The 20,191-nt window shown below is 46.7% G+C and overlaps 1 protein-coding gene across 1 annotated transcript; it reads left to right on the top strand.

Annotated features, from left to right (window-relative positions):
• Nucleotides 1-1,375: 1,375 nt before the first annotated feature.
• LOC127342570 (uncharacterized) lies at nucleotides 1,376-4,662 on the top strand. The gene is made up of 3 exons (XM_051368545.2): nucleotides 1,376-2,578; nucleotides 4,209-4,298; nucleotides 4,400-4,662. The coding sequence occupies exons 1-2, from the start codon at nucleotides 1,477-1,479 to the stop codon at nucleotides 4,268-4,270; spliced, it is 1,164 nt and encodes a 387-aa protein (XP_051224505.1). The 5' UTR covers nucleotides 1,376-1,476; the 3' UTR covers nucleotides 4,271-4,298; nucleotides 4,400-4,662.
• Nucleotides 4,663-20,191: the final 15,529 nt, after the last annotated feature.

Below are 20,191 nucleotides of genomic sequence, written 5' to 3'. Positions count from 1 at the left end.
TTTCTGGTTTGGAATTAGTGACCAATATCATCATTGACCTTGATCCCTACACTTCATTCCCTAACAAATTGTTCGATGAGTTGACACCGTTTAGGATGAAAACCTTTCATGCGCATAACTTGTTGAAGAAAAGGTCATTTTACCTATCATAAGCCTTCTCAAAGTCAATTTTAAATATCACCCCATCCATTTTCTTCCAATGAAGTTCATGTAAGAAACTACTCCTTCAAGAATATGTCGTCCTGGCATGAAAGCCGACTGTGTAGGACTAATAATTGTTTCGGCAACTGTATTAGCTCTAATAGTAGCGACTTTCGTGAAAATTTTAAAACTAACATTAAGAAGACATGTTGGTCTATATTGCTGGATTTGAACCGCATTCTCCTTTTTAGGCAACAAGCTAATAACACCAAAGTTCAGTTTGAACAACTGTAATCCCCCTGAATGCAGTTGATAGAACATTGTCATTAAATCATCCTTAATAACTTTCCAGAAGGTTTGGTAGAACTCAGCTGGAAAACCATCAGGTTCTAGAGATTTATTTAACTCCATCTGAAAAATAGCAACCTTGACTTCCTTTTTGTGAATTCAGCAATAAGGATATTATTCTCCTTTTGGGTTAATTGCGGTATATCCTACGTATACTCCTTACTCAATGTGAGGGTAGGCTCTCCAAACAACTTTTTATAATATTCAGAAATATAGATACAGATGCGATGAAATTTTAGGTTGAGAAACAAATAAGTTTGATGCGATAAAATTGTACTCCCTCCATTCCTAAAAAACTTTTTTCTAGGTACAGATGTATATTGAGAATTTTTTTTTTTTAAACGGAGGAAGTACTGATATGCAGGTTTGCACATACAGCCATACACTCGCGAACCCGCACTTGCACAGCATGTCTCGGTCGCTGCACCTGCACTGCCCTCGCCCCAACCTGCTGGGCTCGACTGCGCTGCGCCGTAGTATCACCGAAACTGCAAACCCCAAAAGATGGCAAAAGATGAGATCAAACCGTCAGTCAAACAACGGATCGCCCCTCTTTGCTTTGCCTTTGCTGCATCCACAAGCCGACGAACTGAAAAGGTCTCTTTTGATTTCTGGACGGATGCCATTGCCAGGTTAAAGCTCTGCACCTCATCTGACCGGCAGCGGCAGAGGCACGGCGGACCGAGCTCGAGCCGTGACCAACAGCTGGCCTGGCAACGCAACCGATCGAAACCAAATGGTGCACTTTGCACGTTCGATTTCGAAATGCACCGCGCCGTGCTGCGGTGCCATCGATCTGTCCCGTGACCAGACACGAACACGACCCACTTCCGACGAGCCGTTTCACTCCACTCGCCGGTCGCATTGCTCTGCTCTGCTCGCCGCCTTAAAACCCTAGCTAACCCCCCATTCACCACCGGCACCACACGCGCAGGCTCAGGCGCACTAGAGCAGCACAAACCACCAGACCGAGGTAGCCGAGTCGAGATGGCGTCCGCCGCGTCGCCGCCGTGGGTCATCCTGGGGAGCGTGTTACGGGTGGCGGCCACCGACGCGGACCTCCCACCGGGCGCCGACCTCTCCCTCGCCCTGCCGGCGCCGCCGCGCGTCGCGATCCTCACCATCCCGCCGCGCATCTTCCCAGGACGCACCACCCCGAACAACTTCCCGTCCGTGCTCGCCGCCGACGCCTCGGGCCTCCTCCTGCTCCACGCCGACCAGGGCCCCGCCACGGGCCCCACCATCATCGACCTCCCCAACCGCCAGGAGTTCTGCTGGCTCCCCACCGTCGCCGGCTACTTCGTGCTCGACGCCAACTCCGCCTCCGCCCTCCCGCTCCCCAACGCCAAGTACATCATGCACCCGGGCCACCTCGGCCTCCTCGCCTCCCCCGCCCGCGACGGCCACTACGTGGTCGCCGAGCTGCAGATGATCCTCGGCGGCCACACCGCCGACATCCTCTGCTTCTCCTCCAAGGTCGGGGAGTGGGTCTTCAAGAAGGTCGCCTACCCGCTGCCGTCCCGCCTGCTCGGCCCCAACGGCGTCGTCTCGCACGCCGGGAGGCTCTGGTGGGTCGACCTCTCCTGGTGCCTCCTCACCGCCGACCCTTTCGCCGACGCGCCGGTGCTCAAGGTCGTCCCGCTTCCGGAGGGCAAGGCGCTCAAGCCCAGGGAGGCCTGGGGGCTGCTCGACAAGTACCGCTGCGTCGGCGTCAGCGCCGGCAAGCTGCGCTTCGTGGACATGTACAGGAACCGCAACGCCGCCGGCGCCGCGCAGATCAGCGTGTGGACGCTCGCCGATCCGGACTCCACCCAGTGGACGCTCGACTGCCAGGCCACCTTCGGGGAGATCTGCGACGACGTCACCTACAAGGCCACTGGTCTGCCGAGGAAGATCCCTGTGCTCGCGCTCATCCACCCAACCAACCCCGACGTCGTCTACTTCTTCCTGGACGAGTACATGCTCGGCGTCGACGTGCGTGCTCGCAAGCTTGTGGAGTGCGAGGTCTACGAGCTGGTTGAGCCGCCCACCGAACACGTCGCCACCCGTTTCGTTCACGCTTGGCAGCTGCCACGGGCTCTCTGCTCAGGTAATTCTTCTACTCTGCCTTCTCTCTAGATTCTCCTTGTTGCTTCCTCTATAAAAAAAGGATTCTTGTTGCTTGTTTAGTGATTGTGAAAGGCGTGATTTTGGGAAACATTGTGAGCATGCATGGTGTGTGATATCATTACCCAACATTTCAGTTGTGGGAGAGATTAGAGAACAGATGCAAACCTTGGAAAGGATGTCTTAATTGTACTAGTTATGTAGAGTGTAGGGTTAAAAATGAGGCTTATAAAGTACATCACTTGTAGAGTACATGATCCTGTGTGGGAGATATATGAATCCTAGTACTGAAGCAGATCTATGCTAATTTGTTATTCAGCCAACATTAGCGTAAGCACATGTCCTATATAAATGTTCTCCTTTTCGAAAAAAAAGGCACTGGGTTGGTCTATATGTTTTGTTTGGCAACTTGCTTTGAGTTTATCTTCAAAGTAATTATAAGATCTTTAAGTGCTATCTATGTTCGATTTCTTTCGAGTGCTTGTTTACAAAGCTTTTGTACATGTCATTGTACATGATTTTTCAATAAATATAAGGCATTGTAATCAATACTACAATTCTAGCTGTAGCCCCATATACAACTATAGTAACCCATGGACATGTGAGTTGCTTGATCTTGTAGCTCATTATGGATTCTACTGCTAGATTAATGGCTGCTTCATTCTTAGTTTTTAGTGTTGTTTCCTGTATGCTAATATGTCTCTGGTAAGGCTGTACATTTTGCTAATTAATTTGACTGATGTTAGCTGGGCCTAACACTACCACTGAGATCTAACTTAGATACTTTATTTAACATTGCCAATAATTTTCTTTGCAAAGCACCATGCTAATTAAGGCAGTACTACATAAGTGAAATGTGTTATAAGGTATTCCATTCATGTGTTTCATGTGGTTCCTTGAGTAAGATGCATCTCAAGCATTTAAGTTATATTTTTCCAAAGATACTGCTTACTACTTCACTACATATACATGCACATTTCTGACTGAATTGTCTCCAAGGTTCAATATAAGTATTTGGCTTATTGAAACATATCATCCTTCTTGAATTGTACCTAGGATCATGTGCCATCTTTGTTTTCAAGACATGCAAATGGTCCGATTTGTTATGCATATATAGTGAATCATCTGGTAGGCAAAAGTACCACACGGAGCAAGCCTATTGAAGTGAATTGCCAAATGAGTTATTTTTATCTATTTCATACATTTCGTTGAATGCACATTATGTTTCTTGACACTTTGTTGTGTTTCACTGAATAGTGTATACATGCAAATGTCTCATTAAATTATTTTAGGAGTTCCTGTTTCGATTTGAATGTTTCATCAGATTCCATGATTAATAGCGACTTCCTTAAATCTAGTATCTTTGTTTGTAGAACTGGACTAGTTGGTAGCAGAGTCTTTTTGGTATGTGCCTGCTCCTTCTATTTTTATTAGGTCCAGTTTTATGTGTGACAAAGTTTTGTAGTCATGAATCGGCTATTTAACCAAGTACTAGTACAGTAGTACTACCAACTTGTTGTATCTGTTTGTCTATAACCCATACATGCAGCATAGATCAAATAGACTGAAGCCTTTATGCCTTGGCTAATTTTAATGTGCTCTGCCCTTTGAAGGTTCTACAAAGGAGACTGAAGATGGCGTGAATGAAGATCTGCGAGACGAAAATGGAGAATAAGCACTAGCTGCGGTTAACTTCTTAACAGGTTACGTCAATTAAGTTGTATATATGTCCATTAACCAATCTAAGTGTCTCTTCTTACAACACATACGGTGGCCTGACACACACACACTTCATTTGTCGCAGGTAGTTGAAGTAATATATCAAATTATCAGGTGGCAACGGCGTCTTCTGGGATATGGTGGAAACGTTTTGCTTGCTTTTTCACTGTTTTAGTTCAGACGTCGGTAGTTCTTGTCTTAAAAATTTATGGCTATGTTGATTCACCAACTTGGCTCTGAACTAAATGGATTTTGGTGAATGGAATACTATATTGTTATGTTTCTATCTCTTGTCCGTGACTAAATTATTGTGAAGGTTTTACCTTGTTAGCTCGGTGAATTCGTTTACTTTTTCTGGGTCTCTCAGTGATTTCTTCCTTTGCGCAACATGTTAGATTTCCAGATGTAACTCTATAGCAGATTCACGGTGATTGTCTTCGATGGCCCTCCGAAGAGAAAAATCCATCTGATTGAACTTGCGCTCAAGTTCCAGTTAGTACTTTCTCTTAGAACTAATCTGGTTTGTGAAACTAGTTATGAGAGCACCAATTCTCCTGGACAGCTCAAGTTTCAGCCCCAATCCTCTCTTCTTCTTACCTCTGTCATCGAGTAAATTACAAGGAACTACCACAATTGGGGCGAAGTGGACAGGTCAGTACCACTCTTGGTAATTTTTTCATGTCAGTACCATTTCTGGGGCAGCCAGCAACAAATAGCGCAAATAAGACACTGATAGCGTTTTAACCTTGCGACCCCACTCTCAGTGATGACGTGGCCTAACAGCAGTCCCCCTCGCCGTTTACAAGGAGCAGAATAAGGTGTGCTGATGAAGGAAGAGCGGTGTGCAGCGGGCACGGCGGCGCGCATGGTTGAGGTGCGCGGCCCCGAGCTGATGGCGGCGACGGACGGCGCTACGCACGCGAGGCTGAGGCGCGGCGGTGCGAGGAGACGATGTGCGGCAGCGCACGCATGGGCTCACTCGACTTAGGCGCGGACGCGGGAGGAGCTGAGGGGGAATCGGGTGGCGCACAGTGGTCGGCAGGAAGGTGGCGTTGTGGAGCGCGGGGCTGCATCGACGCGCTGGAGGCCGAGCAGCATCGAGGGAGGCCTCCCTCCCTCGCCGCGCGGCAGGCCAAGATGTGGGCCGCGCTGCGCCGGGCACGACCTCCCCCGCCTCGCAGCGCTGCAGGTCAAGATGTGTGTCGCGCTGGGCGTGGCCTCCGCCACCTCGCCGCGCTACCAGCCAAGATGTGCGCCACGCACGGCATCCCCCGCCTCGCCGCACTGCAGGCCAAGATGCACTGGACGCGGGCGGGCGCCGGAGCGGCCATGGCGGCGCGGGCGGGCACCGGGTCGGTGCGGGAGGAGTGCGTGGGCGATGGACGGGCATGTGCGCTAGTGCGGCGCGGCGGTGGCGCTCGGGAGCGCGAGTGCGGCACGGCGGCGGCGTGGACGCTGAAGCAGCACGGGCTGCGGCGCTGATGCGACACAGGCGCGGGCACTAGGGCGGCATGGGCGCTGGAGTGGTCCCGGCGGCGCGGCGCTGGCCCGGACGGGCGCGGGTGGCAGCGCGCGTGGGCGGCGAATAGCCGCGTCTTTCTTTGCGGTGCGGCGGCGCGCGGGGTGCTGCGGCACGGGCGGCGCGTGCGCTCTGCGACGCGGGCGGCAGAGCGCGTGCTGCGGCGCAGGCGGCGGCGCGCGGGGCACCGGTGCGGCTGCACGCATGGGCGCGTGCAGCTACTCGTGCAGGCACTAGAGCAGTGCGGGCGATGGCAGCTCCGTTTGTATTTTACATGGAACTCGTCGATTTCTGCAGATTGGTCTTAACGGCAGCGCGACGACGTTAAGCCACGTCAGTCCTGACAGTGGGACTGCGATGACTAATACGCTGTTTATCAAATTTTTGCTCAATCTGTTGTTGGCTGCCCCAGAAATGGTACTGACACAAAAAAATTACCAAAAATGGTACTAACCTGTCCACTTCGCCCCAATTGTGGTAGTTCCTTGTAATTTACTCTCTGTCATCCCACATTGTGTTCGTCCACTCCAGCCTCTTTATTCCAGGTTTTATTGTCGCATTGCCCCACACAATGGTCGGTCTCAACTTCATCAGGCACAAAAGTTTCTGGAAGTAGTCATCTTCGCCTCAACTTAAGATCAAGTTGTGAAGAATGCAAGCAAGAACCAATGTGACTTGGGCCTCTTAAGCGTCGAACAACGTTTTGTCAAGGACCTTGAACCTATTCTTCAAAGGAGCAATTGCCCTCTCAATGGTGACACTAAGGCTAGAGTGTCTGAGATTGAACAATTGTTTTGCATTCAGCGGTCTGTTCCTTGCAAAGAACTCGTTGAGATGGTACTTTGTTTTCCTAAAGGGTGGTAGAATCCGAGATCAACATGCATATCCATCATCTTCTAGGTAGAATTTACCATCAAGGATTTCAACCCATCAACCCTAGACAAGCTGTCAGCAAGAATACCTGCATCATGAGAAGATCCTTCCCAACTAGCAACCACATATATGAACTTTGGGTCGAAATCCACACCAGGTAGCACATTCTAGCTAGTGTAGTGCTGCCTTCCCTCAAGAAAGAAGAATAAGCTTTTCACACCCTAGTTGTTACATGAGTACGATCAATCGTCCCAATACAATCATGTCAAGCAACGGACATAGAGTCATGTTTCTAACCCATAGCACTCGTATGATGAAATGAAAGTAGAGAAATAGTGCTCACCCTGAAATATGGTCACCATTTGCAAATTTTTTTTATCTTGGGAGATGTCCGACCACTTGGTGGCTTGATCATTTCTTCTCTAAGCTCTGCAAGTGCAAACAACACATGCTTGAAGTACCGAGAAGCAGTCTCCATTGATCTCATGAATGTTCTATGGATCAATCTAAACCTCTAGTTATGACTCACGACATGAAGAAACATGGCAACTTGCTCTTCCACTGAGGTGTGGATGCTATCCTGAAGCAGCTCTCTCTCCCTGAATGTTTTCACAGGTGCATAGAAAAGGGCTCTTGTCATCCGAAGCATTTGGGCAACCTCTACATCATTGCAGTTGTAGCTGTATTTAAGGTTTGCTATCCTCTCATGATCCCGTGTTAACATACGACCGTAGGTGAGACGAGGAAAGGCAACATGCCTAACTACTCTCTTATGTAGAAGAAGGATTCATGTCTGAATGACAGCGATGAGTGTTGCTGCCTAATGGAGAAGCTCGATCTGGCTGCCCTAATCAAAGCGATCTAACATGGAAAACGACAAAATTGACCCTACATAGTTCTACCTAAATCGATCTATGGTGAGTCAGACAGTAGAGTAGGACTGTGTGCTTTACCTTCGCAATGGCAGACGAGGGAGACAAGCCAGAGCCAGAGAAGAAGGAGAACCACCCTGCTTTTGCTGCACGACGATGCAGATCCAGTGCCATAGACCAAGAAAACGAGCTCGTCCTCTAGAGGACGGTGAGGGTACGGTCAGAAGCAGAAGGAATCTATTGGAGGGATATATCCGCATCCCCGCCGACACCGATGTCGAAAGGGGGAAATGTGGATTTTTGGTGGGGGCTAATGGAGGAGGTGGTTGAAAGAGGGAGGTGACCTTCAAGCTTTGGCGCAAGCACCACCAGAATTTCGCGATTTTCTGCTATCTCGCGCCAAGCTCAGTGCGCATGGTGTTGTTGGTTTTGCTCCGATGCGGCCTGACGCTGGAAAACTGCCAATTCAACAGTTTCTACCAGGTCAACTTTGGGAGTGCTTTGAGACCCATGTAGACCGCAACACAGACTCCTTCCAACCATCTGAACTCTCGGTTTTCACTTCATGTAGACTTGTTTGGAGGGCCCCAAAGCATTCTAAAAAACAGTCGTCGGGTAGGTTTTCTAAGAGCATCTTTAACAGATGATGTATTTTACATCACCAAAATACATCACACTGCCAAAAATCACATCACGAAAACCGTCAGTGTACAACATGTGGTGCATTTTATATCACCATTTCCGCAAAAGGTGAGGCATCTTTGTATCACTTGGCCAAAATATATATCACGATGTAAAAGTTTTACATCATCAAATAAATTAAGATTACGATTTTGTTATGTCTCAGTCAACTGAGATTTTCTGAGGTGACATTTAACTGAGATATAACACACCCTTAAGATTATCCGTTGAAGAGACATGTTTAGCCAGAAATAATGTATAAAACTAATACTACATCACCAAGCTAGTTTTACATCATCGGTTTGACTCTAACAGCATTTAGCGATTAGGGTTTCCGTTGGCGTGACGAAACAACGCGCCGCCCTGCACGGCCGCCAAAGCACCACATTTGTTCACGTCTGAGATGAAAGGCATCGGCGGTGGAGGGCTTACCTAAAGGGGAAGGCGTACTCTTTTTGGCCGTCGCCGCAGCACACCAAGATCACCAATATTTGAGCAGTTTTTTTCTGTAGCTGCAGCCAAATGCTTTCTTCTGTAGTTTTTCGCGTGCGAGTTTGGTAACCGCGTGAATGCTACCAGCGCGCTCCTGATAAAATTATAATGTCATCGTCGTGGTCGTCACGGTCGTCGTCCTCGATCAGACGGCTGAATTCTTGACGTGTTGAGTTGGCGCAGAAACTCACCGGGTTACGTTACACATAGAGAGCTTGCCGAGGCAGCAAGTTGAGTAGTTCACACGCAGTGGATTTCATTCACTGTACTGGATAGAGCAATCAGAACTGGCTGCGACGTACTCTAGTAAACAATTCTAGTCAAGATCTCATTTTTCAAACGAGGCAACTCTCACGACGGACCTGTATATATACAAGCATCAATTCTATCCCATTCAATTCATTCCACATCCCGCACGCACCAATCTACTCTCACGCAACAAGTCTCTCTTTCAGTTAACTATCCTAGGCTATCCGAGGTCCGAGGTTGGCAGCTCATGGAAGACCTCGCCGCATCGATCATGTCCCTCTCGCACAGCGCGCCACTCTACCTGTTCTTCGAAGTTCCCGCATGGGAGGAGTACTGGCTCCACGGCGGCAGCTTCGACTTCGCCGCGGCTGGCGCCAAGAGCGTCGGCGACGACAAGGAGAACACCAGCCACGTGTCGGCCGCGTTCGCCGACGAGCTGTTTCGCGGCCGCAACCTGCTCCCGCTGAAGCTGCCCCCGCGCCTGCAGAACCCCGCCGACTGGTCCAACGCCACGTCGCCGACCGGACAGCAGCTGGGCAGGGTGTCGTCGTGGAGCCCGTTCACGAGCAGCAGGAGACACCGGGGCATCGACCCGTTCGCCGCCGCGCTGGAGAAGGTTCGCCGGGACCGCATCGCGCCCGCGCCAACCATGCGCCGCGCGAGGTCACTCTCGCCGCTTCGGGGCGCCGCCGCCGGTAAGAGCCTAAGCAGCACGCGCCTCGCGAGCACTACGCCAGCGGCCGCGCAGCAGAAGACGAGCGAGAGGCCGCTGTGGAGGAGCACAAGCACGAGGAGGAGAGGCGTGAAGCACCTGCTGTGCTGGGTCGTGATGGCAAGCTCCGAGGCAGCACCGAGAGACCTGAGGACGCCACGTCGGAGGGACGGCGGCGCGCCTCACCGGCCTGGTTTCTTCATCTGCTTTGGGTTTTAACTTTTGAGCGCGCGAGGCCGTGCATGCTTATAGCTTGTGACGAATTGACGGTCGAGGTGACCCGCAATCTGTGGCTATAGCCTATATGCATTTTGTGCAGGGGCGGAGACAGGGGGGGGCGAGCAGGGGCTAGACCCCCCCCAAGGATCGGCCCCCCTCAATAATTTGTAGCAGTCGTCAGTACTAATGTGCAGTCTATAAGGCAGTAATCATCATTGATTTTCAGCCATTAGACAGAGATCTAGCTGCCGCATGGGCTAAGCCCAAAGAGCACACTAATTAATGGGCCTAACGGCCATACTTCCTTGGATTCACGACTGCTCTTATAGACAGTTTCTTGAGGACGTGAGGTCCAGCATGTTCAGTTCTATACGATTCAGTTCCATCCAGTACGATCTAGGGCATTGCCGTTGCCGGTCAGCCGCCGCTCCGACCTGACGCTAGGTCAAGGCGTCCTCAGCCGATTTCCACGATGATGTTCCTACCGCGCCTGTGTTGGTCTCAGTCCTCTAGGTGTTAATCGTCTCAATTTAGCAAGCAAGCACACCGGGACGGCCGCGGCTTGTTGCATGTGCGCGCGACCAGTAAATTCGGCAGCCATTGCCGAATAAATTTTTAAAGGTATGTGTACTACTGCTAATGGTCTTGTCTGGTCTATGCCAACGTGTGTTTTATCTTTTCTTTCAGTCTGGCTATGCATATTCAGTTTAACTGTAAGAATAGGACAGATTGTTTTTTTTCTAAGCCACCTGATTCAATCTCAAAAAACCTTGGTGAAAATTCAGATTCAACTGTTGTAGTTCAGCTCCTACTAGATTTTTAACTCACAAAAATCTCGTAGATTATCACAAAATTAAATTTAACCGAGAGTTACCAAATGTTTATGTATGGGTACGCTTCTATTTCTTGAAAAATGGAACTTGCATAATCGTTGCAAAGAAAAAATTATACACATGTTATGTGGGGCTCAATATATGCATATACAATATACTGTGTACATGAGCGCCGTCTCGGTCGCCCCCCCTATCCTCAAATCCTGGCTCCGCCCCTGATTTTGTGTTTCGTTGCATCAACGTTCAACGCCGGCAAGCTTGCCATTTGCGTTCAAAAATCAAAAGTTAGGACTAGCTAATGGTCGAACATGCGTGGTATAGAACTCTAGCTAGCAAGCAGTAAAACGATGTTGTACAGCAGTTCTGTGAGAAATTCTGAAAACTAGTGGTCTACTGCTACTACTACTACGTTTGAACATTTGGTCCTGACATTGCTGAAAAATAAAAACATTTGGTCTCTTCCTAAAATTGAGTACTTGGAGCATAAACTTTTTTGTCACGCCGAACATATAACTGGGCCCCGTTTACGCGCTCCAAAGGGATTTCCGCCCGGCACGGCCTAATACGGTATCCGACGTCCCGAACTCATCCCCGCTCCACAGGGGACGCTGGGGCGTGCCAGATAGAGCGCATAAACGAGTCGCGAGTGGCAGACCCGACGTGTCATTCACTCATGAAGGAAATTTAATTACATGAATTTTGTTCTCCCGCCACTTCCTGCCGCGAGCCCATGGAGTACACATTTCTCTCCCCGGCCAAAATATTTCATTTGCCACTCTCTCGCCGATTCATTTCTCCCTCCCGTCCCCGCTACTCTCTCCCAGCCAGACATCTGTCGCCAATCGTAGTCATGGCGCTGGCAATCCCCAAAAAGCGGGCCAAGAAATCGGGCGCCAAGCCACCGGGCAAGGCGGCAGCGAAGAAGGGGCCAAAGGCGCCCTTCGCAAAGCCGCGAAAGGCGCCAATGGAGAAGGTGAAGTTGGAGTCGTGGACTGAAGACCGTTGGCAAGAAGACTGCATGCGGTGCAGGTTGTCGATGGCGGAGCGGAGAGACCGGCGGGTGTTGGAGCAAGCAAGGAAGACATCGGCGTCGCTTGTGCAGCAGAAGGCCGCGCTGGCCGCATGTGCCACTGTGACCGCCGCAAGCCCAAGGAGTTGTTCAATGAGCGCGTACGTGCCGGGAGTGGCGTCCCCGTCGACCCCCGGTTTCTTCGTCCAGGCTGCATCGGCGACGCCCGAGTGCCTGACGCCGCGCTTGTCGCCATAGTACGAGGATGCTCTGGCGCACGACGGCTTCAACCCGAACACTGTGTTCTCCCCGACATACGACGAGTAGCGTCAGCAAGGCAACGGTGTGGACGACGTTGCCTTCACTGGCCACAGGGGTTCGCTCCAATTCGAGGCCGCCGGTAATCCGTTCGATGAAATGCCGGTGGGCAGGGAAGAGGAGGCATCGCACGAGGATGAAGCACTTATATCCATTACTGTAGGACTTGGGTTCAAGCTTTCCCCAGTCCCTTTTCATCAATGGACTCCTGACGTCTACGAAGCAATGTGGTTCGTTCGACAAATTCCTACCTCTATCTATCTCTAAGGTGTTTGGGTTTTGCAAAACTCCATAGACATGCAGAAGAGAAATGCTATCCCCACTCCGACCAAGATAGAACTTTTACCAAAAGTTTATTGTGATATTTTTGTTCAGATAACAATTAAGGTGAAGCCGGGTTAGGAACAACGAATCTCTTTATGATAAACAGATCCATTTTGCAAGTTTGTTATTACAGGTAGTTCCTACAAATTATTGGACTAATGACGTATACAGGAGGACATGGAGGATGAGGAGGAGGACGGCGATAAGGAATATGGGGTGGAGGATACCGGAGAGGCGGAGGAGGTCATCGAGTTTGATACTATTGTTGAAGATATGCCCAAGAGGCAATAATAAAATGGTTATTATTATATCTTACTGTTCATGATAAATGTTTAAATCCCATGCTACAATTTCATTAACCGGAAACATTAATATTTGTGTGTTTTGTAAACATTAAATAGTCCCTAGTAAGCCTCTTGTTAAACTATCTTGTTGATTAACATATGATCATTGTTTCATGACCATGAATATTGGATGTTATTAATAACAAGATCATGTCATTAAGAGAATGATGTGATGAACACACACCCATAGTAAGCATAGCATATGATCAAATCATTAAGTTCGTTTTGCTACAAGATTTAAGATACATAGTAACATAATCCTTCGACCATGAGATCATGTTAATCACCTGCATCGGATGGATGCTTTGATGACATCAAACACTACTTCGTAAATGGGTGTTTATAAAGGTGACATTAAGTATTCGGGAAGTATGGGTTGAAGTGAATGGATCAAGAGTGGGATTTTTCCATCCAGATGACGGATAGATATATTCTGGGCCCTCTCGGTGGAATGTCATCCAATTACCTTGCAAGCATGTGACTATGTCACAAGGGATGTCAATTCACGGTATGAGTAAAGAGTACTTATCGGTAACGAGGTTGAACTAGGTATAGAGATACCGATGATCAAACTTTGGAAAAGTGAAGTATCGCGCGACAAAGGGAATCGGTATCGTATGTTAATGGTTCTTTCGATCACGAAGTCATCGTTGAATATGTGGGAGTCATTATGGTTGAATATGTGGGAGTCATTATGGATCTCTAGGTCCTGCTATTGGTTATTGATTGAAAAAGTGTCTCGATCATGTCTGCATAGTTCACGAACCGTAGGATGACACACTTAAGATTTAATACTGTTTAAGTGGACATGGAATTTGAAATGGAGACCGAATATGGTTCAGAGCCTCGGATAGGATCCAGGACATCACGAGGAGCTCCGGAATGGTCCGGAGAATAAGATACATATATGGGAAGTCATATTCCAAGTTTGGGGTTAGTTCGGTGAATTTATGGAAGGTTCTAGAATCGTCCGAAATATTTCACTGTGGCAGGTGGAGTCCACCAGCCTAGCCGACCCACATAGGGGGAAGGTGAAGTCCATGGTGGTCTCCACCTCCTTGGCTGGCCAACACACAAGGAAGGGGGAAAGTCCCACCCCAAGTCCACCTTTGACTAGGTTTGACTAAGTAATTTTATGGAAGGTTTGCACTAGGACTCCTAGGAGGAGTAGGTTTGAACCCTTGGGTGTTCCACCTATATAAAGAGGAGGAGAGGGTGGCTGGCCGACCACATCAAGGTTGCCCTTGGCTGCCCCCTCCCTCTCTCCCAAACCCTATCACCACACCCTCCTCCACCTCTCTCCCGCACGGCTACGGCGAAGCCCTACAGGAGATCTCCACCACCACCGTCACCACGCCGTTGTGCTGCCAGGATTTCGAGGAGGATATACTACTTCCGCTGCCCGCTGGAACGGGGAGAAGGACATCTTCATCAACACCATACGTTTGACCGAGTGCGGAGGTGCTGCCCGATTGCGGCACCATCAGGATCTTCTACTCGCTCCTGACAGCGGCAAGTGATCGACTACATCATCCACGAGATTTACCTCGTTAACGTTTAGCGATCTTCGAGAGTATGTTGATCCCATATCGTTGCTACCATCTATTAGATCAGATCTGGCTTGTTGTTCGTTCTTGCGGTAGGAATTTTTTGTTTTCTATGCTACGAACCCCTACAGCTACCGGCGTGAAGAAGAAGAAGGCGAGGGTGGCCTCTGATACGTCTCAAACGTATCTATAATTTTTGATGATCCATGCTTGTTTTGTTACAATTCTTATATATTTTATGTGCACGTTTCCACATTTTTTAGCATTTTCTGGGACTAACCTATTAACGCAGTGCCGCAGTGCCAGTTCCTGTTTTCTACTGTTTTTGTGTTTCAGAAAAGTTGTACATGAAAGTTTCTCAGAATTGGACGAAACAAAAGCCCAGAGTCTTATTTTTCCGGGACGAAGACGGAGCCAGAAGGACACGCGCAGGAGAGCTGCCACGTGGCAGTACATAGGGCAGACGCGGCCCCACCCTTTGTCGCGCCTGGCCCGTGTACTGGCGCCTCGTCGCCTCGTTTGCTCCGCCCTTCTGCTTATTTATTCTTCGTATTGGGAAAACCCCAGGGACGGGAGCCTCCATCCACGAAAAGTCCCGACGCCGCCGTCAACCGAAACCCTAGTTCGGGAGGGTTCTGCAGTCCATCTCGGCACCCTGCCAGAGAGGGAAATCACCGCCGGAGGCCTCTACATCGCCATGTCTTCATCCGAGGTGATGCGTGAGTAGTTCTCCACGGGACCATGGATCCATAGCAGTAGCTAGATGGCTGTCCTCTCCTTGTTGTGCTTCATGTATAGATCTTGTGAGTTGCCTAACATGATCAAGATCATCTATTTGTAATTGCTACATGTTGGTTTGATGTGGACACGATTTATAGAGAGATTGCTTTGGTTGAGATTATGTATTATGTTATTATGATCTTGTATGCTCTCCGTTTCTAGTAGATGCTCTGGCCAAGTAGATGCCAGCGACTCCAAGAGGGAGTATTTATGCTCGATAGTGGGTTCATGCCTCTATTTAACCATGGGAAATGACCTTGTTCTCTACGGTTGTAGATGAGCTGTTGCTACTAGGGAGATAACAGCGGTGTTCTATTCAAGGGTAGTTTCATCGTTTACTTTACACACATTGCTTAAAGCGATAGTCCGTTGCTTGCAACTTAATACTGGAGGGTGTCGCGGATGCAATCCTGAAGGTGGATTATTAGTCATAGGTGCAGTTGGATTACGGTCTATGTATATTGTTGTAATGCCCGCATACTTTCATAGCATGTATTCTGCACCAACCATTAGCGTGGAATCTCTGTTTGTCAATTGCCCATCTATAATTTGTTTACCCAGCATATTTATTTTATTGGGGAGGCGCCTCTAGTGAACTGTGGACCCTGGTCTTTCTTCTTTTAATTGCAATCTTCTACAACATTTTCCTGTTCTGTTCTCTGCAAACAATTCTTCTTCCACACGGTTCGTTTAATCCTTTGTTTTCAGCAAAATCAGTGAGCTTGACAACCTCGCTGAAAGTTGGGGACAAAGTACTTGGTTGTTTGTGTGTAGGTCTCCATGTTGCTGCTGACGCCGGCAGTGCGCCCTGCCACGAGTTAGTTCGCAACACCTCGGGAGAGAACGTTTTTCTCCTACTGGTCGATAAACCTTGGTTTCTTACTGAGGGAAAACTTCCTGCTGTGCTCATCATACCTTCCTCTTGGGGTTCCACTCAACGTTGCACATAAATTCTCCTTCATCAACTCTGCGCCCAGCAAGACTTTTTCTGGCGCCGTTGCCGGGGAGAAAAGCATCTCTTCTGTGAGGGGAGTCTCTCACTCTCAACTCTTTTACTTTGTTATTGTTTTGCTTGCATATTTTATTTTTATCTTGTTTGCATTTCATATCGAAAATCCAAAAAAATAGTATAGTTTATATTTGTGTTGTTTACTTTACTTTGCAAAATGAATGTCCCCGAAGTTGAGGTTCGTACTTTTAAGCAACAAGGGGGTGAAAGTTTGAAAGATGCTTGGTATAGATTATGTGATGCTCATCATAGATGTACTAAGAAATATTCTATGATTCTTCTTAGGAATTTCTATGTTGGTATTTCTACTTGAAATAGGTATGTTCTAAATACTCTTATTGGTGGTAATTTCCTAGGTGCTCCCGCTTCGGAAGCCTATGTTTTAATTGAAAGTTTAGTAGGAAGTCCTCCCATTAATGTTGTTAAAACTGAGATCACTTTAGAAGAGGTGGTAAAAAGACTGGATTCTTTAGAGAAAAGTTTGCCCAATTTACTTTTTGATGCTATCCATACTAATGAGTTGATAGGAGGAATCAATAAAAAAAATTGCTATTTTGGAGGGTAGCAATGCAAATGATGATAGAACTATTAGAATTGATAACTTGAAGAAGCTATGGAAACTTTGAGTTCAACTTTTTCCTCTTGGTTTCAAAAAGGAGAGAGATTTTGTTGGGAAAGAAAAAAAAATTATGTATGTCCTAAGGCACCCAAACCAAAAACCCGTGATATGTTTAAATTTGATAAAACTTTTAGTGCAACTAAGAGTAAATTGCATGTTGAATCTTCAGAGGTGTCTAAGGTACTTGATGATACAAATAGTGTTTTGGAAGAAGTAATTGATCTTGATGCTTTACCTCTTGATAATACTTGATTTGCACCCTTTTTGCGTCTAACTCAAAGGCGTTAAAGAAAAACGCTTATGGGAGACAACCCATGTTTTATTTCTGTTATTTTTTCTTTGTTGAGTCTTGGAAGTTATTGCTACTGTAATAATCTCTCCTTATCGTTTTTATTTCATTTTTGTGCCAAGGGTAGCCTCTAATAGAAAGAAAGCAGTGTTTGGGGTATTTGCAATTCTAAAACAGATTATGTGCTGGTCACAAAACAAATTCTTAAAAATCTCCAGAACGTTTGTTTGAGCTGCAAATTTTTGTGCTTATGCCCCAGTATGTTAGACAACTTTCGTTAGTTTAGAACTTTTCGATTTGAGCAACAGAACTATTTCTTTAATTTCGATCTCTGCCTGCTGGTCTGTTTTGACAGATTTCTGCCATGTTTTGCATTTGCGTCTTATGCTTCGTCTTTTTGAGTTCTTTTGTGAAAAAGAGCTTTGGGAAGAAGTAGTTACAGTAGCATATCTGTGCCATTACTGAAGCCTTGCTGGTTTGATATATTTTTATTGCACTAATGTTGCTAATCAATTGTGCTGAGTTTTGTGTGAAGGAAGTTTTCAAGTGTAGGGAGAGAAAAATGATACAATAAGATGAAGCATGGATAAGATCTCAAGCTTGGGTATGTCCCCTGGACCCCCCAAGAAATATCCAAGAAGTACAAGCGTCAAAGCTTGGGGATGCCCAAGGCATCCCCTCTTCATCAACAAAAAGCAGCAGGTCATTTTTCAACACGCTATATTTTAATTCCTTCATGTGATATGTGTTATCATTTGAGCGTCTTTACTTTTTGTTGTGTGTTTACTTTCAATAAAGTTGGATCCCTTCATTCATGTTTACTTTTTAGTGAGACACGCTCCACCGCTTTGCATATTTACTTTGGAGTGAGACACGCTCCGCTGTTTTGCATGTTTATTTTGGAGTGAGACACGCTCCACTGTTATGCATTTTACGTTGGAGAGAGACACGCTCCACTTTTACATTTATTTGAGTTTCAATAGCTCTCTGGACATTTACTTGTTTTTCATATATGAGAGTTGTTTGGTTTCATTTGGTTGGCGTTGGAAGCATGAAAAAAGTTTTATGTGTACGTGATGCAAATGGAATCATTTTTAGACTGTGGCATAGTTGTTTTTGCATATCTTGCTAGATGTTATTCTCATGATGAGCTTGTTAATTATGTTTTCATTATGATTAGTCTCAAATACTGAGAGTGTTTAGTGTGCCATTGAAGGTTTTATGCATTGTTTTTAGCATACAATAGAAAAGCATAATATTGTGGTATATATTCTCCTGCGAATGTTTTTATTTGGGTCGACTTGGCACATGTTTTGCAACATGTTATGACTACATTCCAGTCAATTCTTGCCTCTATGATCATTAATTTGCAACTTGTGTATCACTTTATGCTTTGATTAATATATATTGTCGCTGTGCATGATTATGGTCATTATGCTCTCTTAGTTGGTCGCACCCGGTCTTTTTCTAGCCTCCATTTGTATGAGTATTTTATTCATGCATCCAACCACCAAAAACCAAATATGCCAAAGTGTCCACCATATCTACGGTATTTCATTTCCATTCCCTAGTAGTTTGCTCGTGTGCTACCTTTAAAATATTCAAACGGTTCCTCGTTTTGTGACATTGTTAGCTCATGAGGAAGTAAATTAAAATTGCGGTTGTCGTCTTCCATACTAGTTAAGTAACTCAAAGACTCGCGAGCTTCATCTTGCTTGTCACATAAAAAATTATATATATAAAAAAGAAGAGCTGGTTTGACCACAACTTCCAATAGGGGAAGAAAACAGGAAAATTATAAAAAAAGGCATTCCTCCATGGTTTGTGATTGCTTGGTCGGCACCCGAGGATTCGGTTAGTCATGGTATGTGTAAGCAAAGGTTGGGAGGAGTGTCACAATTTTATAAGTAGTATAAATGAAAAGAGGCTTCGCCCAAATATTTCGGAACCGCTCTCAAACTTGCTTAGTATGGAAGATGACAATAGTTTTTTTTACTACTCGTTGACATGAACAACCACCTCTCAAAAGTGCATTCTATACTCTTGTTGTTTCAATAAAAAGCTCTAGCATATGAGTGATCTTACTTGCCTCTCAAAGAGAGACCTTCTTTTGCTCTTATGTTGAGTCTCCATCTTCTAGTTTATGCACCACTTATAAGAACATAGTTGTCATTCTTAGTTTTATGTGCATGGTCCCAAGATTTTATTGATTGATTCATAATTATGGTATTGCTTGTTCAAACTTTTTGTTTCTAGTCATCCTTATAATCTTTTAAAGGTATCCAAGCATTTATGTTTTGCTTCCACTTATGGGACAAGCTGAGTACCACTTTATTATGTATCTATGCTATGCTCTTGACAATCACTTTGCTTTCCATGCATGTTATACATTTTCTTTTGTTTGATTACTATTCATGTTTTAGTATGGTTATTAAGTTTCATTGTTTGATTATATCTATCATGCTTATGTTAGGATTCTATGATTCCAGCTATGTTTGCTTTTACACTTAGATTGATCAAAGTAGTGTGACAGCATGTCACCTCAAAAATTATTTGTTTGTTATCACTTACATACTCGAGGATGAGCAGGAGTTAAGCTTGGGGATGTTGATACGTCCCAAACGTATCTATAATTTTTGATGCTCCATGCTTGTTCTGTTACAATTCTTATATGTTTTATGTGCACTTTTCCACACTTTTTAGCATTTTCTGGGACTAACCTATTAACGCAGTGCCGCAGTGCCAGTTCCTGTTTTCTACTGTTTTTGTGTTTCAGAAAAGTTGTACAAGAAAATTTCTCCGAATTAGACGAAACAAAAGCCCAGAGTCTTATTTTTCCAGGACGAAGACGGAGCCAGAAAGGCACGCGCAGGAGAGCTGCCACGTGGCAGTACATAGGGCAGGCGTGGCCCCACCCTTGGCCGCGCCTGGCCCGTGTACTGGCGTCTCGCCGCCTCGTTTGCTCCGCCCTTCCGCCTATTTATTCCTTGTATCGGGAAAAATCCAGGGACGGGAGCCTCCATCCACTAAAATTTCCGACGCCTCCGTCAACCGAAACCCTAGTTCGGGAGGGTTCTGCAGTCCATCCCGGCACCCTGTCGGAGAGGGAAATCACCGCCGGAGGCCTCTACATCGCCATGTCTTCATCCGAGGTGATGCGTGAGTAGTTCTCCACGGGACCATGGGTC

Source organism: Lolium perenne, chromosome 3 (assembly GCF_019359855.2).
Source record: "Lolium perenne isolate Kyuss_39 chromosome 3, Kyuss_2.0, whole genome shotgun sequence".
Lineage (NCBI taxonomy): Eukaryota > Viridiplantae > Streptophyta > Magnoliopsida > Poales > Poaceae > Lolium > Lolium perenne.
The sequence above is the reverse complement of the archived record's forward strand: the minus strand, read 5'-3'. Positions and strand labels throughout refer to the sequence as shown.

Coding starts and splice junctions, on each gene's coding strand:
- LOC127342570 (XM_051368545.2), top strand. CDS start 1,477: ATGGCGTCCGCCGCGTCGCCGCCGTGGGTCATCCTGGGGAGCGTGTTA. Junction 2,579..4,208: donor GCCACGGGCTCTCTGCTCAG/GTAATTCTTCTA, acceptor TGCCCTTTGAAG/GTTCTACAAAGGAGACTGAA.